A 19,343-nucleotide genomic window follows, 5' to 3' on the forward strand; every position below is an offset into this window, starting at 1 on the left:
TTTTTTTCTCTTCTTGAGGTTCTGGCAATTGAGCAACCTCACAATATCTGGACACAGGCCCTGGAATTTGATCCAAAAACAGGGCACCAAGAGGACTGACTTGTTAAGGCTCAGAACTTCAATATAATTTTGCTTCAGAGTTTTTATTATAGTTGGTATAACAAATTAATAAAGTTCCACAATTTTTAGAATTTTATCAAGAACTGAATTAAGCAACAGTATTGATAGAACTTCACTGAATACATACTTTTAACAGAATACCACCATCCCACTAGACTAGACTACTGTTTCTAGAGAAGCAATTTTAGGTGAATTGGTAAAATTTTGTCCCTTAAAATTTAGCATTCAAAACAAATGTAGCAAGGCAGTACAATAGTAATTATTATATGTGATAGTAAAGTCCAAGTTCACAAACATCAGCTTTAAATGAAATAGAACATCATATAAAATGCTGCAAAGCAACTTACTTAAAACCTTTGTGATGGCACTCTGGAGGAAGAGTGGTAGGTAGAAACAGTTCAAAATAAGTGATAGCTTTTTGCATGGTAACATCAAAAGGGCACATTAATGGCCGCCATTCATCTAACATCTCTGCTGTGGCACTTTCTGGGAAATAACTAACAAGAAGGATTTTTGCATCAACATGTATTACTTACTTATAAGTAATCCCTATCAATAAATCTGAAATACAATTCATTAAGAAACAATAATAACAATAAAAAAGTACAAATTAAACATGTTTCTGAGACCAACGATCTACTAGCTAGATATTCACAGCATGGAAATCACTGCAGTTGCCAGCTTTGTCTCATACAGTAAGTAGGACATTTCATAATTAGACTTCTTCATCCAAGAGAATCCTCTCCCAATAAAGGAGAATATTTGTAGCTTAGAGTTGAAATGAGGGGTGCTTGGTGCTCTCTGAGTCTGATTGTTTTCTTGGAGATGTTTCACTGATAATGTTATCTACTGTAGTTTGGGTAATGAAACGTCTGCAAGAAAACAACTAAGCTCAGAGAGAATCAAGGCCCCCTCATTTCAATCCTGAGCTACACATATTCTTTTATAGGTGTGTTACAATTAAATGAATCAAAAATATGTTATATCTTCAAACTCCTTGTTATTTAAGACACATGCATTGTAATTTCTGCAATTCTGCAAATTTTAAAACACTTTAAAATAATGCAAGAGATATCTTGAAATATAATCATGGAAGTGTAAATGTCAAATAGTCACTTTATCCGGTCCCTTGTGGTCCCTCATATATGAAGTAGGGATAATTTTCAGTAATGGGAGATTCCCAACTTTTTTAGCTAAACCTTGTTGGCATTCTAAGCAACGCATTTATTTGACACAATTTTCTACTCCACCACTGAAGGTACAACTTAACCGAGGACTCCTGTTACTGGCAACAAGGCCCTATAAATGCATAGTTTTTTTCAATTTCATAAAAAAGATTGTGGAAGGTAGTCTCACTATCAAATAGTTTAAAAAGTACACAGAAATTGAAAATGGTTAAAGTACTTACAGTCTACAATTTTTCACAAGAGTCTTCAAAACACTTTCTACTGAGCTAAAAGAAGAGAAAAAAGGGGGGAAATGGTAAATAAATTACAGTATCTTACTTTAGAAGAAGAATATAGTTATATAATTATGCAAAGCCTAAGATGGCATTGATTCAATTTCCCATTAAATATGTACACGCAGCAGTTAAATTTACTAAAAGATGCATACTTACAAGTATTACACTTTATTTTTGATTTTGCTTCTATTTCCCCTAGAGTACTGCTTGGGCCACATATGGAATTATTTTTTTCCTTGTATCCCAAATACTACACTGAGTGTGTTTCAGTTTTTAAAAACAAAAACTCACATAATAGTAAATCAAGTTTAAAATACTGCATCACATATGCAAACTTACTTGCCAATTATTTTCGCTGTTAACACATTTTGAGATGCTACAAGTTTTTTAAAGCCTTGTCTTATGTCCAAAGGAGGTATGCCTGGAGAATTGTTGTGTCTATTGACAAGAGCATTCAAGGGCGCTCAAGCAATGGCTTATTTCAAAATGCTCTATAATACGGATTATCTAGTCTTATTTCAAGCTGTTTTCTGATGCACTTTTGGCACTGAAACCTCTTTACAGTTTGTCAAATTGTCTTCTGGACTGGTTACCTACACTGAGATAAATGCTTTACATGATTCTGATCTCATCTGATGCATATGTTTCAAAAGGTATTGGCGAACTAATCTGATTTTTTTCACAAAATAATTTTGCTGCAGAGTTCCACATTGCTTTATTTGTTTTCTGTGAATTCTAACACCCTAGCAATTAGAAAAATAAGTCTAGAAATTTGGATTATAGGATTAACAATATTCTTGTAGCAATCAGATTTTTCCTCCTATCTAATTCAGACATGACAGCTCAGTTATACAGAATGCTGTTGCAATTCACATAAAAGGAACACTTTTAAGTAGAGTATGTCTTTGTCAAGAATTAAAATGGCATATGCATTTCAGAGTGTCTCCTATCAGATCTTTTGAGGTATCAGAAACATAAGATAAAAATGACTCTGCTGTAAGAATTCATGCTTCTGGAAAATTAGTTTTATTGTAAACCACAAGTCTACCTCTGCAAAAGTGAACCTTCATCTTACTTGTAATCTTCAAATAAAGTGGTATCATTCACAATACACATTTCTGAGATCTCATTACATTAGTGAATATTAAACAAAAAAAATCCCGTTAATTAAAAATATCTCTGCAATCAGACTTTAAATGGTTAAGGATCAAAGTATTTTAACAACTCATTTTTCCTTTATTAAATTGCCTATTTCAGAGAGTAACTAAGAGAGGTTCCTATCTTCATAAATACAGTTAGATATGTTTATGGACCTTCATTATCATAGTGTCAGATTTCTGAAGTGCCCTCCCCAGAAAACAGACTTTATCACAATAACTGTAATTTTAAAATATTTTTCCTTAGATATTCTCTCTCTCTCTCTGGCTGTGTATATAGTTGCTACTGCTTTCTTACTACATTTCACAGTTATTTGGGAACTTCTAATATTGAATTAATTTTGAATTATTTAAAAAGTTCTCCAACTTGAAAGGATCGGTAGAAACATTTAAAAATAAGAAAAAATAAATAAATACATTCTTTATTGATTTTTCATGCACTTATTTCTTTAAGGTTTTTAAGCAGGAATAGTGCTATATTTTAGAAGATTGATTTTATTTTTAAAAAACCATATGCATGCCATTTCTTTTTTATTTTAACAATCTTAGTCCTGAGTGTACCTATGACTTACTAGAGTTAAGTAACAGTACAAAAATAAGCAACATTCTTCTGGCACAATAATAATAAGATTAATATTCAAATCTATACTGCACTGCACTGCACTCAGGAGAGTGAAACTTCTAGTAATATTAAATTATGTCCATATAAAAGCCATTTTCATTCATACTAGCTGATCTGAAAAAGAAACAGTTTTGCTAAAATAGAAACTCAGTAACGGTTTTCTGCCTACAAAATAATATCCTTCAGCTAGAAGGATTCTAGGAGTTAAATTACCCAAGAGGCAAAAATGTAGAAGCAAGAAGCTAATCAAACGCTAACTGTAAAACCCTTGTTATCCAACCTCTTTTTTAATAAATCATAAATACCTGATAAATCAAAAGGCAATTCTGTCTCTAAAGTCACAGAACATTGCTAAAACGAAGTATGACTGCAGGCTCTGGAGATAGTCATAAACGCCTACTGGTTGCAAAAAAATCCAAATTTTGATCATGTCACTGTGGAGATGCTGTAATTATTTTAAGTGTGACAACCGGTCGTAAAATTATTTTTCAACCTGGTGTAATTTTAAATGGTTGCTAAACAGGGCAGATGTTAAGCAAGAACTACTTGTATATGATAAATAAGCCATGTTGCTTTCTGACGGAAATTATTAAGTCTCATTTTTTCCCAAGTTCACCATTGTACAGCTTCAAAAACCTAGTCCATCAAGGGGCTGTGTTCAAGATCCATCTACTTAATATTCCAGGGAAAGATAGTGGAAGGGAAGGGAGTGTGAGTGACTGAAAATGCAAGGCACTCTATTATATAGCCTGCTGCCAAGCTTCCAAAAATGATTGGTTGGAAGCATCCAAGCCATGCCCAATACCGCCCGCTGAATTGAACAAGCCACTGATGTAGTAAAGCCTTGCCAATATTCTCCTGGATACCTGGCAGCAGTCACTGAATTCCCAAATCCTAGACTCAGATGATGTCATTGTGTCATACAAACTTCAATAGTAAGAAGGTATGACTGAGTTAGTTAGTGGCTGACAAGGTTAAGCAAGCTGAGTGAATGCAGTGAGTGAGCATTTGTCTAAACTGTTTGTTGTTAAAAAAATTTCCACAGCAAATAATCTGTTATACTGTAATGGCAATTAATTACATTTAAGTTAGTGTGTATTGTTATCACAAACTGAACTGCAGGTATAGGCTAATATTATTTTAAATTCAAATAACTCTTATTCTACATTTTTAGTCATTTTACCAACCTATGTATTGAATTAAATTCATGCATTTCTAGAATATTCTACAAATTATGCATAAAATCAAGTATAATTTGTTAGGCACCTAAAATATAACTTAGTTGTTAACAGGCAATTAGCAAGTAGCTATACTTTTCAGCCACTTCACACACATATATTTTATTGTAATTCAATTTAAATACAGTGCGACATTCCCATAAATTGTGGTGTCATGTTAACATTGGATTTTTCAGTTTTATATGCAGGAAGTTACAGGTACATGACAAATGTTACAATTGAACAGGCCATGCACAAAGAAAACATATAGGCCAGAGCTACATAAAAGCAAAATAATTGTCCTTACCACCTATGTAAAACATTAAGCACAAATGTTTTAGGTGAAGACAAGCCTGGTCGACATGAACTGAACATAAAGAAAAAAAGATTTTAAAACAAAATAATGAAAAAAGCAATTGTAGCATTTAAACCAAGTAATGCTAAAGCCACAAAAATCATTATTCATACTCCTTTTATTTTTAATTCATTCTTCCAAATTCATCTAAAGTGAAATATAAATTGTAAGCAATGTTGTCAGAACACCATGAAAGAAAAAGTCGCACTGCACCATTTAATTTCAAAACCAGCTTGCCTGAAAAACGGAAAGGTTGCTTTGGCATTTATTGCTTCCCCTTTAGTCCCTTTTCAGTTTGTATCCGGGAATCTGTTGTTCAAAGGCAGACTAAGCACCAAAATTTTTATTATTTATTAATTCAGTTTGCCTGACTGAGGGCAAAATTATTAACTTGGAAGTACATGTTTTACAAAATAAGTTAAAAATTCAATTATTAGTGTCACTGTTTAAAAGACTGTAAGCAGCAGCAAGGCTAGAAATATATCTGTTTCAAGCATTGTCCCTTAGCATTAAATAGCTAAATATTCTAAGAATAAAATTACTGTACTTTATAGGATAAACCCCAGCCATTCAAAGTTGAGAAAGGAATTTTCCTCATGGAGGTAGATAGAAGCAATGTTACATGTTAAATCAGATAAAACCAACTCAGTAACATCTGTTTTGATGGCATCGGCATAAAGTAAAGGACTTTTCTAGTCTTATAATCCATAATGCCGTTACCTAAAAATTCAATAGATTAAAACCTGATCATCATATATGCAAAGAGCATCTAAAATATGCCTTGTCTCTACCAAAGCATTAGTTTCCAAAAGTGGATAGATTCTAGTTTTGTGCAGGCATTCGGTCTACTCATACAAGGCCTAAAAGCAGGGAAGGAATATGGCCAAATGCATTCCCAACTCTCAAAGTTCTCATTCCTCAAATCTATAACCTATCTACACTGAATAAAAAGCACAAAGGAAGTTTTTATTTGCTGGGATAATATTTACATACCCATATTTCCTAATTCATTAAACTCTCCAGTAAACCTACAAAGTGTTGACATAAGGCTTATGTACTTTTCTATTTGGGAATGTGAATGGTCAGTTTTCATTTCATATCTTATAAAGTCTGAAAAATATTTTTCTCCGAAATAGGGCTATCATATCTGGACTATAAAAATCCACAAAGAACTGTAAGTTTTTGTTGCCATTAATGCTCCTTGGATTTTTGTAACTCAGATCTGGAAGGACTAAACATTTTTTTAAAATAGCTAAAGTATTCCTTTAATAAAATATGACCATGTTGCTTTCTAAAAAATTTCCATTTTTTTCCACAAAATGGAAAAAAAACAGAAGAAAAATGAACATCTGCTGTAAAAGAAAAATGAAATTATTTAAAATTTATGTAGATTCAGATCAATGAAAGAAAACATATAAATCACAAGGAACAAAATTCAATATAAGAGCAGTGTGAGGATATTGTGTAAATAAAACAAAACCTTTAAAATCTTACTTTGGAAACCAATTCAATCCAAGATGTTCTGTCTTAGAATACAATATACGTTCCAGCATTTCATAAAGTGGTCTCCAGGGCAATTCTAAATCATCTCTTGACAAAAGTTCTTTTTTTCTAAGTTAAAAAACACACATAAAGACAGGAATTGAATTTGAATCATTACTCACTGACAATTCAGCTGACAATTTAAAATATTCTAAGAAAACCTCTTCGAGTAACCGCATAAAATTGTAGATCCAGATCTAACTCTTACAATGGTAAAAGAAAAAGATTATTTTAATCAGGATTATCTGTTAATCAAGCTTTCAAATAAATTAATTACATTTAGATTTATGTATGATTAATGCGGGGGGAGCAAGAAACGTAATGCTAGAAAACCACAATATTATCCAACTATTCATTTACAGTATTTCTCATTGAGATATGAATATTACATCAAAACTGGCACTCAACATATTCATTGATATAGATCCTTGCCTAGCAAAACCCTTTTCTATACTTAAATTAGCATAAACCAGTGTAATTTGGGGCAACAGAAATTACAATACATCTAAGGATGATAAATGCAAAAATTAGAGATATATAGTGGTTGGTTTTTAATGCATTCTGAAAATGTAAGTTTGAACTTGACCAAGTCTTTAATCTTTCCCCAGAATTAGAAAAAAAGTAAGAGTACTTGCTGCTTTAGTCTGGCTAGGTTTTTGCTACTTCTGATTACTTATATAAGGCCAGCATGAAACAAAATACCAATCAAACTTGACAAAATCTGTTGACCCTCTTAATTTTAACAACAACTACCCTTATCTCCAGCTATGGATTATGATTTATATAGATTACGGGTTTCAAACATGCAGTGTCATCTTGCTGTCACGTGACATTTTACGATGTTTTTTCCCTTTTGGAGCTAAGATGGATGTGGCCTGTGTGTGACATATTCTGCCCACAGGCCACCAATTTGACACCCCTGATATAGATAGAAGAATGGTGTAAAGCAAAACTTACTTCAGCAAGTTTATTAAAAGTCGAGCAAAACCTTGCATCATGCTGATCTCCAATTTTGGAATAGTTACTAGTTCATACAACAGCTTAATGAAAAGAACATGATCTTCTTTACTAAAATTTCTCCCATACAGCCGGAGATACCTGTAAAAAAGAAAATTTTAAATACTGTAGGTAAGGTATTTAATTTATCCACATCCTGTTAGTGTATACAATGCAAAAAAAGTAAATATAATCAAAATGAATGGAAAAGTACAAAAAAACAAATACTAGGTATAATACAATTATTCATAGTGAATTCATGTCAAGACAGCTTACAAATAAATGCAGACCTTTTCAGGTATTCCTTTGGGGGTTATGCAATATGCAAACCAAAGAAAACAAATAGGATCAAGCCAAAAGAATAAAAAAGGAAGAAGATTAGATATGGCATACTTTTATCTAATTTATATTGTTATTCATTATATCCATTATTTTATTCCTATACTATTCACCCAAACCAACCTTACTTCTCCATACTCATGCACCACCACATATATTGCCTTTTATTTAAACTCTTTTGAGGATTTCATCAATTTCATCTACCATGACGTCTTACATTTGCATCTGTAGTCAACAGACCTTCTAAAGTTAGCATGAGTATTATTTTTGCATTTATCCATATATGTATTAAATAATCAAGAGGAAATTGCATATTCTTTTTTCACTCCTTGCTCAATGTTGAACCATTCACTAAGCATTCCATTAACTCTCAAGCATGATTTAATTCCGCTGTGCACTGTTCCTATCATGTTCAGCTTCCAGCTATTGAACTGCATATTCAAGTAAACATTCCACAATTCACATTTTCTATTTTATCAACTTTGTCAACAAACATAATAAAAATCTTTCTCACATTCCTACACATATAAAAGATCTGTAGAAACTAATTGTACTATATACCCCTGCCTTATATTTTGTAGATGTCAAGATAGTGATCAGATGAGCAATTTGTTGAATTAGCTTGTGTGGATGCTTTGAGTTTTGTTGTTGATTTTTTTTATCCACCTTCATCCACTCCAGGGTTGTGGGAATCCTCCACTGAAGAACTTTTCAGGGGTGGGGGGGCAGCATGGTACTTATCACCTCCCTGGCCCACAGCAAAGCCCTAAGTACAGCTAAAGTCTTGATGGTTGCTGCAGTTCATGAGAGACTACTTATGTAAGGTCTGGCATCTGGAAAGTGTGCAGATATTGTGGAGGCAGCAAGGAGTGCTGTGTGTCACTTCCTTGGTGGAAAATGGTGGAAGTCACTAACATCATTCTAATGCTATGGATAGATCTATCTCTGGTTGCCTTTCAACTCCCTGGTGTTACTACTTTCTGCAGGAAGAAATTCAATCATTCCAGATAAAGTGCCACAAGTGTTGTCTGCAGTCCTATGGGAGAAAGACTCACATGACTCTGACTCTGGTATGGGTATGAGTCTGTATTAGGGATTATCTTATAGTAATAAACACAGGAAAACATCAATACTTCTTTGCCTGTATTTTGTCCATTGATAGCTGTCCAGTGGTTGTTTACTGTACCCTATTGGGTTGGGAAGAGTTCAGATTATTGATGATCCAAGGGGACTATTCAAGCTACCTGTTGGATAAAACTGTTCAGGTTTGTTTCAACTCAGACTCTGACTGAGCAGGATGAGCCAAGGTACAGCAGCTGGAGCATGGTCTATTGGCATTATCTGGGATGACTCTGAGTTGGTGACTCCTGAGGAAATAGAGAGGGTTTTCTGGGGAGTTAATTTGACCATGTGTTTCTGGATCTGAGCCATTCCTGGGTAACAAAAATGGTTAAGATTAAGCCACAGTCAAGCCCATGCTGTGGCATTAGTCTTCTTCCTGCCTTTAGAGAGACAAGGTGTAGCCCCTCCTTGGAGCTAATGGTTTTTGTTACCTCTTCAAAATAGTCCAGGCCAGGAAACCAAAATAACTTTTATTGTAAGGTGACAATAACAGAATCTTGCAGATCTGAAAGCATTCCCCTCCGCCACCGCCTTTATGTCCCAGATAACAGTAATTCTGAGACACAGTCTCCATCCCCATTCCTGCCCTGGATTCAGATTTCTCTTTTAGGAAAGTTATTCAGGTTACATTTCTTCCTCCCATCTCTCAAGGTGATTTTCACAGCCTATTACAGTTTTTGATAACTATCAACTGATTCCCACCCTCTTTTTTGAGGGAAGTTTGTTGAGAAGATGGTTGGTCTGCAGCCAATGAGAACTCTTGAGAAACAGATTATTTAGACTTGCTTTCGTCAGTTTTCAAACTGGGATTTAATAATGATATAGCTTTGGTCATGCTTATAGATGACTGGTGGCAGAGTCAGGATGAAGGTAGTACATTCATTCCTGTGGTTCTTGATTTCTGAATGGCTTTCAATACCAATGACCACGATAGCTCCATGTGTTGGAAATAGCTCCATGTGTTGGGAATTGGGGACATTGTTTCATGGTGATTCTCCTCCTTTTCATGGGGCTGGTTCCAGTTAGTGTTAGTTGAAAGGGAGAGACAGTCCCATCACTGCCCCTTTGTGGGGTACTGCAGGGTTCAATTCTCTCGCCTCCTTTTCACATCTACATGAAACTGCTGGGTGAGGTCATCCACCTGTTTGGGGTTTGATATCATCACTACATTGATAGCCAATTATATCTTTTGATCCTAGTTTGGTCAAGTGAGACTGCCAAGGTCATATCCCTGTACCCGGATACTGCATATAATACCTTTGTGAAAACTTGAATAATGTTATTTATCAGCAAAATCAGTAGCACCTATTAGGGCAGGGCTGTCAAATTGGATTTCTTCCGACCAGAGATGAGCTTTGTCATTTCCCTTCCATTCCTGCCTAGGTAGGCATCATGCTGATTTGCCTCCCTGTATCCCTCTTTTTACACTCTTTCTCCTCTTCCCCCCTTTTCTCTTCTCTCCCCATTGCACACCTACTTATCTTACATGCCCTTTCACACTGTCAATGCCCCTGAAACCCAAAGAGCAGTGGCAGCAGCACCAGCGGCAAACAGCATATCCTCCTTTTTGCTCCCTTTACTGTCTTCTTTCTGCTGCCTTTGCTCCTTTTTACTCCTTTTGCAGCTTCTTTTTTTGGACTTAGTTACTCCAGTGAATATCTATCTTCTGTCTGTCTGTCTGTCTGTCTGTCTGTCTGTCTCTCTCTCTCTCTCTCTTTCTGTGTGTGTGTGTGTGTGTGTGTGTGTGTGTGTTCCAGCATAATTCTGGAATGCTACAAGCAATTTCAACCAAACATGGTACACAGATGACTTACTCTGTGGATAAAAATACTGTGGTGGTAAGACAACCCTAACACCCCAACATTTCTAATGTTGGATTTTCCCCCTTACCAGAAGGAGCCCTCTTGTGGTGTACTGTGAAGCCTCGGTAAGGGGGAAAATCCAACATTAGAAATTACATTTGATCCAGACATTTCTCCCCGATAAATAAATCCTTGGGCAACGCCGGGTTATCAGCTAGTTCCTTATACATATAAGCAGTATCTTTAGCCATGTGTATATAAAATTGTAACTGGGTCTAAAAAGGTGGCGGCAAAGTAAGCAAAAAGTACAAAAGCAGAGGAAAGGACACCTCTGGAAGAGTGGAAAGGAGAGGAAAGAGTGAAAAGGAGAGCAAAAGCAGTGGAAAACAGGGAGCAAAAAGGAGAAGAGTGAAAATGGATGCAAAAGCAGTGAAAAGGAGGTGGCAAAGGAGTGCAAAGGCAGCAAAAAGGAGCAGGAAAGTGAGTTAAAAGGAATGCAAAGGCAACTGAAAGGAGGCAGCAAATTTGCCCAGTCCCTGAGCAAAGAGGCAGTATAGTATGATAAGAAGTGTGAAGTAGCTCAAGGAGATGTTGGAGGCCTGGCAAAGGCCATGCACAAGTGTCTCTCTGCTCAGGGAGAATCTGCTCCCCACTCATCTAAAAATCCTGTTTGGATTTCAGCAGGGAGGATTTTCATCCCCCTCCCCTGAGAAGAAACACACATGTGCGACCTCCCAGAGTTTCCCCCATCCCCCTGAGATACCCCACACTCCTTACCTACGACTGTCCACTTAATAAACTATGAAATCACTTAACTGCAATTGGGAGTACCAGGATTCTCCTTGCTTAATAGCCATTTTGTTCAATGACTGAGATTCCGGTTCCAATCATAATCATGTCAAGGACTACCTCTAGTTTTTCATATTGATTTATTTCAGTTCTTTCTATTTCTTCCCCAAATCCATTTCTGATACTACCAATGAATGTCATTTATTTACAAATAAATAACCAGAACCTCTTACATACACTCTCATTTATTCTCTTTTATTGCATATAATCATTTAATCATGCTTTTTTTTTAAAGAGGGAGGAGCCACATCGCAATATTACAACATGCAGTCTCGATATTCTGAGACCACCGTTGATACTCTTGCTGCTGGGGGGGGGGGGTCCATTGAGACCTAAACCGTCCCGTAGAGACAGTGATCAGGAAGACAAAGCCTTACTGGTCTCAGGGATATCGCAAAATCCCTGATAGACCCAAGGGAAGTGCTTCAAACCCGCGGTAAACAGGCAGCCCTTAGGCTGATGAAATCGGGACGCTCCAGAAGGAAGGAAGTGAAAAGAGAAAGTGAGTCCATCTGGTGAGGTATTTTTTCTATTTTGCTAAAGACTGCCCAAAGAAATGTTTCTTTAAAGCCAAATTAGATCTTTAAACGAAAGTACTGAGCGGCGAAAATAATCCTAATGGGATCGCTGTGGAAAGTTTTTTTTTTCCCTTTGTCTTTCTAACTATTTTTTGTCGATTGAAATGTTCGTAACATTCTTCATCTCTCCTCTTAAAGTGAACCAATTGATTTTTTTTCTCCTGCTTCTTGTTGCTTTATTTTTTGACTTCTGGATTAAAATCTTCCTTTTTATTTTAACAATTCTTCCTACTACTTGTTATTAAACCACACTAAAAGAAATCCAAAGAACTTTGTTTCCTACAGAAGGTGAAAATTAACTGCGACCGAGTTTTTTTTTCAAACAACGTATCTCTCTTCTTACTTGACTTCACTAACTTTGCAGCTGAAGGGTTTGCAACTTGTTTACAGAAACTGATAAAGAACCAAGGGCATGAACTGTTTTCACAGGTGCCTCTGAGAATTATTTTGGCAGGGAAAGAAAGGAAGGAAGGAAGGAAGGAAGGAAGGGAGAGAGGGAGGGAGGGAGGGAACAGAACCCTTCCCCTTTGAAGAATATAAAAGAACTTGTGTTCAAGTCAATTTAAAATAAAAGTAAGAGAGGCCTGGAAGACTAGAGTCGCAGTCATTATTAGTTTTTTTTTTCTTTTTCTTTCTCTCTTCTGTTTTGGAAACATGGGTCAATATGTAGATGAGGAAACCTTAAAATTCCAAAATATCTTGGATGGAATTCAAAATCTATTGGAAGGATATGGGAGAATTGAGAAGAAGTTGGAAAGACTAGTCTTCCTCACAGCAAAAGATGATGGGGTTGGATACCCAAAAATTAAAGGGGAGAATGAAGATATAGAAGATAAAGATAAGATAATAATAGATGAATTTATTAATGGAGCAAATGTGGGTGAAAATGGAAAAAAGGAAATATGGGAAAGGGAATTTGACGAATTGGAGCTCTACCGCAGATTCCAGGACACAGAAGAGAAAAAAATATTAATGATGATAGACTAAGAAGAGAATTTTTTTCAGAAGCAAGATTGACAAACAAAGGCAAGTTAACTTTAGTAGCAACTGGTGGGCAAGGAGATTATCTGAGAGACCCTTCAAGCAACAAAGTGCGGAGAGAAGCCTATAAAAACCTTATAAAGGAGATAAAAAGAAGACTGACTCCACAATTGGCAAGAGAGATAAGATTGTTTTGTTACTGGAAAGATACAGGTTGACAATGAAAGTTGGTAATTAAAAAATAGTTTTTTATTATTGGTGATTAATAAGTAGGAATTTTGTAACTCCTAGATTGTTATTAAATGTTTACACGCTAACAATTAATTAACTATAAATAATAATAATGAAATGACAATGGATACAGCATAATGATATATACATGTATTGATAATTTAGTAAAAGAAATGTGGATATAAATTGTAAATTGTGACTTGGAAAAAAGACCTATAAATTTTATTAACAAATTTTCATTTAGATCTTGTTACAAAGGTGTAAGGTTATTTTTTGGGAGTGAGGGCCTGATGAGAGGAGATGGGGCATAAATAGTAAATGATTTTTAGCCAATTATAATAACAAAAAGGAAATGTTAATGGACATTGTTTAACAATATATACATGCTATGGTATTGGCTAAAGTAACTTGGATATAAATTTTAGTCAGCAGAAAGGCTTAGAAACTTTATTAAGTGACTTTTACTTAAAAGATGCTATAAAGGTGTAATGTTATTGGAGGATTTTTTGAAATAGCTAATGAATGCCATTATATGGTTGTGTCTTTAAGTGTGAATGCTTTGAGGTAAAAGCATGTTCAAATAACTGTAGTCAAATGAGAACTGTGGTACATTGATAGTAAGATATACAAAGATTTTTGACTTAAAGTGTATAATCTAATATGAACTATAAGTAATGACTGTGGAAGAAATGCACAAAGGTTATCTGTAACCAATCGACACACTTTCTACAAGATGTAATGAACGATGATTCTTTTTTTGTGTTTTTGTTCAATTAAAATAAAATAAAAAATTCAAAAAAACATGCTTTTTTATTCATTCCTTTTCCATTTGTACTTACAGATATACACATACACTTAAGCCATATACATGAAATGAACATTTTTTTCTAAGCAGATAATCACAATTCTCATTCATCCTTAAGTTTCTGAATTGTTCAATATTTTCTGTACTGCATATCACCTAATCAAAACCAAAACTAAACCCTGCATTTCATTAATTCAGAATACTGAATAGTATTTCCAACAACTCATCCCTAGTTCTTCCAGGAACACCATTTAATATAGTATAACAGCCAATTATCACTAATCTATGAACTCTTGCTTCCATACACAATCACAGCAATTCTGACGACACCTTATATACATTCCAGAGTGTATTTAACTTTCCTGGATGTATTAATCAATCTCATTTCTCAAGCGATTGATCAATCTCATTTCTCAAGCGATTCTTCCAGGTGTAGTACATCATATACATTCCAGAGAGTATTTAACTTCCCTGTATGTACGTATTAATCTCATTTCTCAAGCGACTGATTACCGTCATCCAGGTCTAGTACATCATATACTTTCTATAATGTATTTAACTTCTCTGTATGTATTAATCAATTTAATTTCTCAAGAGATTAATTACCTTCATCCAGGTCTAGTACATATTGCATTTCAGTTTTAAGTTTCATGGTTACACAATATTTTTAATGGTATTAATTTGTTCAATAACATTATCATATACTCTCATATATTGCAAATGACATTATTTCATGTGTCTAGGTCATCATCAGATGGATTCATAGTTATTAAATTCCACCATCCATATTGGCTATGTCAATTAAGTTTTTCATGTACCACTTAATAAAATAAAAAAGTGTAGCCTAGTTACCAGCTTTTAGGAGCACCCATGCTACAATATACCATTTCAATTAGCAAGCTTGCTTAATGTATACATTTTTGTGCATCTTTGGAGACAGTTATGAACTCCAGCAAAATATAGAGGGATTAGAAGTGTTAATTCAAAAACTGATAATGGACAGAACTGCTCTTTGAAATGTCCTGTTCTTTGTTTTTAATACTCATTATTTGCAGTTAGTATATGCTAAATCTATGTTATTTGACTCAGTTTTTAACTTCCTTTAGTATCATGTTGATAAAATACTTTATGTTCATGCTCTCTAGAAAATATTTACCTTCAGGCATCATCATATTAAACAAGCAGTGAACCCTTATACAAAGGTGTTGACTAGGAATGTCAGCATTCAAATGTGCTATCAAATTGCTTTTCCCTGTAGGCAGTTTTTTTTTTGTTCGTTATTCTGTCACATCAAAATGTGAATGGGAAGAGCAAGACAGCATAGTTTCTAAATACAATTTCAACATTTGAAAAATACCGCAAGTCAGTTCGTATTCCTAGCTATGTTTTTAAATAACAAGAATTTTTTTATTCTAACAAGAATTGTTAGCCACCAAGTATAACACATGGCTTTCTTTAAAAAATAAAATAAAAATAAAGATACCTTGCGTATTTTTTTAAAAAAAAATTAGATACATTCTCTCCTCTGAAGTATTTTACTGACAATTCAACCTGTGTGCATGAGAAAATGATTGAGATATACCTAAACTGATATTTGTAAACCAACCAGTCACTCAGATGAGATAAGTGGCATAGTAAATAGAAAGATGGATGGATGGATGGATGGATGGATGGATGGATGGATGGACTGGATGATTTACACGGTAGGTAGGTAGGCAGGTAGATATGTAGAGAGCGATTTGTAAGTAATATGCTTTAACAACACAGCAATAAACTACAGTGGGATCTCGGGTCACAACCGTAATCCGTTCCAGGACTTCGGTTGGCACCCAATTTGGTCGTGACTGGAAGCAAGAATGACTGCACATGCGTACGCACACACAAAAAAGGTGCAGCAGGGGAAATCGCTACAGCAGGGAAAATTGCTGTGGCTGTGTTTGATTGCCACCCGAGGATGTGTTTGTGAACAGAGTGAGACATTTAGCTGACTTTTTGGTTGGCACCCGATTTGGTCGTGGTCAGAACTGTTTGTGACACAAGGTCCCACTGTATTTCCATATGCTGTCAAGAGAACTACATGGATATATCCATGAAGCAAGAAGTTGGGCTTTTAACTCGCTTCCCAAGGGAATCTTCACCTTTGATACCTATTACGGCAAGAGGTTTCTAATTATGACTTAAGTGCCTCTAGAAACTCATGAGCAAATTAGGATCACGAAGCCAGATCACTGGCCCATAAAGTGAGCAGGGGGCTGTGCAGGTTGCAGAGCTGGAGGCAAGCTAGCAGGGCCATTATAAAGCCAGATTCAATATCAGCAGTTGTCAGCCCTCCTTGGTAAATCAGATAGGAAACATGACTAGATAAACTATTCTACTTTACTGTAAAGTTACAACAACTTGCAAATCTGAAAATACAGATTTGCCCTCTCTCTTTATAGCCTGATCAATTTAGGGTAGGGATCTACCAAAAATTCTTCTCTGACAATTAAGTAATTGTGGGCTCCTCCCCCTCTCCTCCCTAGGCAGCTTCTCTTCCCTTCCTCCCTCAAGATCATTCCCACATACTATTAGAGAAGCAAGGCTTGGGATCTGGGTTAAAGGTTAGCTGAAGCAGTACAGAGGATCTCATGGAAGGCTTGACCAGGCAAAGTGGGATTGAGTTCTGACAGTGATCTAACTTTAGTCAGGGAGAGTCAGAATACTTTTCTGGAAGGGAGGGAATGGGTGTGTGTCAGGCGCTTATACATCAATTTCTCCAATTTACTTATAGCCTGCCCAGAACAGGGATTCTTGCAGGCCCCAAGAAGGAGGAAAGGCACATAGAATTACTTCTGAGCAGTTTTCTTTATTGTCCCTCACTTATGGACAGATATCTTGCCAAACTAAAGCAGCTACTTGCATTCAAGATATACTTTGACAATTGCTACATAGAAATCATCTTACCTCATAAGGGAAGAAGAGAGAGATAGGAGAGAGGGCAAGGGGGGGGGAGAGGACAAGAGAAATGAGGAGTGGTAAGGGGAGGGAGAAGGAGAGAGGAAGGGAAAATTGAGAAGAGAAGAATGACAGAGGGAAGAAAAGATGTATAGAGGGGGAGGAGAGAGGGAGAAGAAAGTGATGGATAAAGTACAAATATGGTGTATGGAGAGCAGAAGAGCCAATAATTGGTTTTTGGGAGTTGTTGGTAAGATGAATTGATGTAAACATTTAATAATACAATATGATGTTGGTTATGTAATAGTATCCATGTGATTATATATTATGAAAATGAAAAAATAAAAAACTTTTAATTAAAAAAAATTGTATTACCTCTCTTTCTCCCAACCAAACTATCTAAACACGCAGCCTCTTGGCTCCCTGGAATGCAGCCCCTCCCTCCTGGGAATCCAAACTACATTCCATCAGATTCCATCCTCCAGTCTCTTTTTCTTCAAACTCAGCCATGTTTCCTCACTAAACACATTATTTTCAGCCAGGCAATGCAGGTTTGGTTCTGTATCTTGGAGATGGGGCACCCCAAAACTTAATGCAACATCCTCTGAGCCATACAAGAATCCAATCATGCTCTGGATGAATAAACCAGCTGTGAAACCATCTACTGACTGGGCTCTGATTCTGATCACAAAGAAGATAAAGGACAAAATACAGTAACTATTTTGTGTTAAATTGGTAATTTGGTGCACACCTTGCTATTAAAGAGGACTTACTAGTTTTATCATAAGGGACACACAAATCTATCATTCATACTCATTCATATTATAAAGTACTATGTATAATTAACTTCAATAAATAACCTTAAGAGGTAGCTTTAATATTTATAATATCTGAATTGAAATAAGAAAGACAAGTACAAATCATTCGGGATGTTAAAGAACTATAAAAGAGCATAAACAATCTTGATTCTAATGCTTTAGTACAGTATTGGAAAGTAAAAACACCTCAGGTCAGGAATGCTGTATGGGAGATCTGTATAGCACCAAATGCTATACAGAAGCAGAGAATAAGACTATACTTATTGTTCCTACTCTCAATGCAGCTAGCATGTGAAGTAAAAGTTGTATGTCCTGTAAGACTCAGTTTTAAGAAATGTGCTTGTTGTAGATTCCAACTGATTTTTTATAAGCTCTCATGGGTCTGCTCCTATATTCCAAGGTTCTGATATTCAGATATCCAGACCAAGCCATTTTATTGACCTTATAACTCCTTGCTATGCATCATAACTTCACTTTGCCCAACTAACTGTAACAAGTACTCTTTACTGACCGCAGGCTGTTATCTACTGCCCATGTACCAGTCAGGACATTTATCATCACACCATAGAATTCATGAAAATTATGCTTCAGATTTCAAATATTTGACCACAAACTGACATTGGAAATTGAAACTGATATATGAATGATCTTATATAGTAAATCTATTTTTTTCAAACATTCAAAATTCAAAAATAACATCACTTCATCTTAGAAACATAAATAAAAATGTAATAAACATAATGACAACAATATAATTACAATGTACTAGGATGTGTTAATATGGTTATCTTCTATAGTCACAGGACATTTCAGAAGCCAAACCAAATATTTGGGCACCGTTTCAGCACGTTGTGACAGCGTTAGTCTATAACTCATGTTAGAAAGAAAACACATTCTGCTGTAAACACAGTCAGGGAGAACCCATGGTTACTGGAGAAGTAATGTCATGCTACATCTACTCAAGTTCAAAACAACTTTGTAAGGCAACCATGTGAGTAATTTATATTTATCAATGTAACTCTAAGAATCTTTCTTGTAAACAAAGTCACTTACAATGACGTTCAAGATTTATACAAAATATTAATTTCTCCAGCATACTCCAGTAACCTTTTTTTTACCATTAAAAAGAGCACAGTAGACTAGAAACTAACCAAGGTAACAAAGAAATCAACTCTTGTGTATACACCTTCGTTATTATGATGGCATGGTATAAGTTGCTTTTAAACAATTATTTGATTTATTCAAAATGTATAGATAGTCCTTGAACTATGACTGTAATGAGCCCTCCCATTACGGTTGCATGTTGCGACGGCTGTTAAGTGAGATTTCCTCGCTTAAAAACCCACACCTGCTGATGTGGTCACTAAGAATTGAGTGTCTCAAGGTCTTCCCCACTCTGAGATATCCCATGCT

The 19,343-nt window shown here is 35.4% G+C and overlaps 1 protein-coding gene across 1 annotated transcript in view; it reads right to left on the reverse strand.

Moving 5' to 3' along the window:
* PSME4 (proteasome activator subunit 4) overlaps positions 1 to 19,343 on the reverse strand; it is an 88,072-nt gene that overhangs the window by 64,976 nt on the left and 3,753 nt on the right. The window contains exons 2-5 of the mRNA XM_032215808.1: positions 7,433 to 7,573; positions 6,428 to 6,544; positions 1,529 to 1,573; positions 468 to 617 (exon numbers count right to left, since the gene is read on the reverse strand). Coding sequence (XP_032071699.1) covers positions 468 to 617; positions 1,529 to 1,573; positions 6,428 to 6,544; positions 7,433 to 7,573 — 453 coding nt within the window. The remainder of the gene's footprint in view (positions 1 to 467; positions 618 to 1,528; positions 1,574 to 6,427; positions 6,545 to 7,432; positions 7,574 to 19,343) is intronic.

The sequence above is a fragment of the Thamnophis elegans genome, chromosome 4, assembly GCF_009769535.1.
Source record: "Thamnophis elegans isolate rThaEle1 chromosome 4, rThaEle1.pri, whole genome shotgun sequence".
NCBI classification, from domain to species: domain Eukaryota; kingdom Metazoa; phylum Chordata; class Lepidosauria; order Squamata; family Colubridae; genus Thamnophis; species Thamnophis elegans.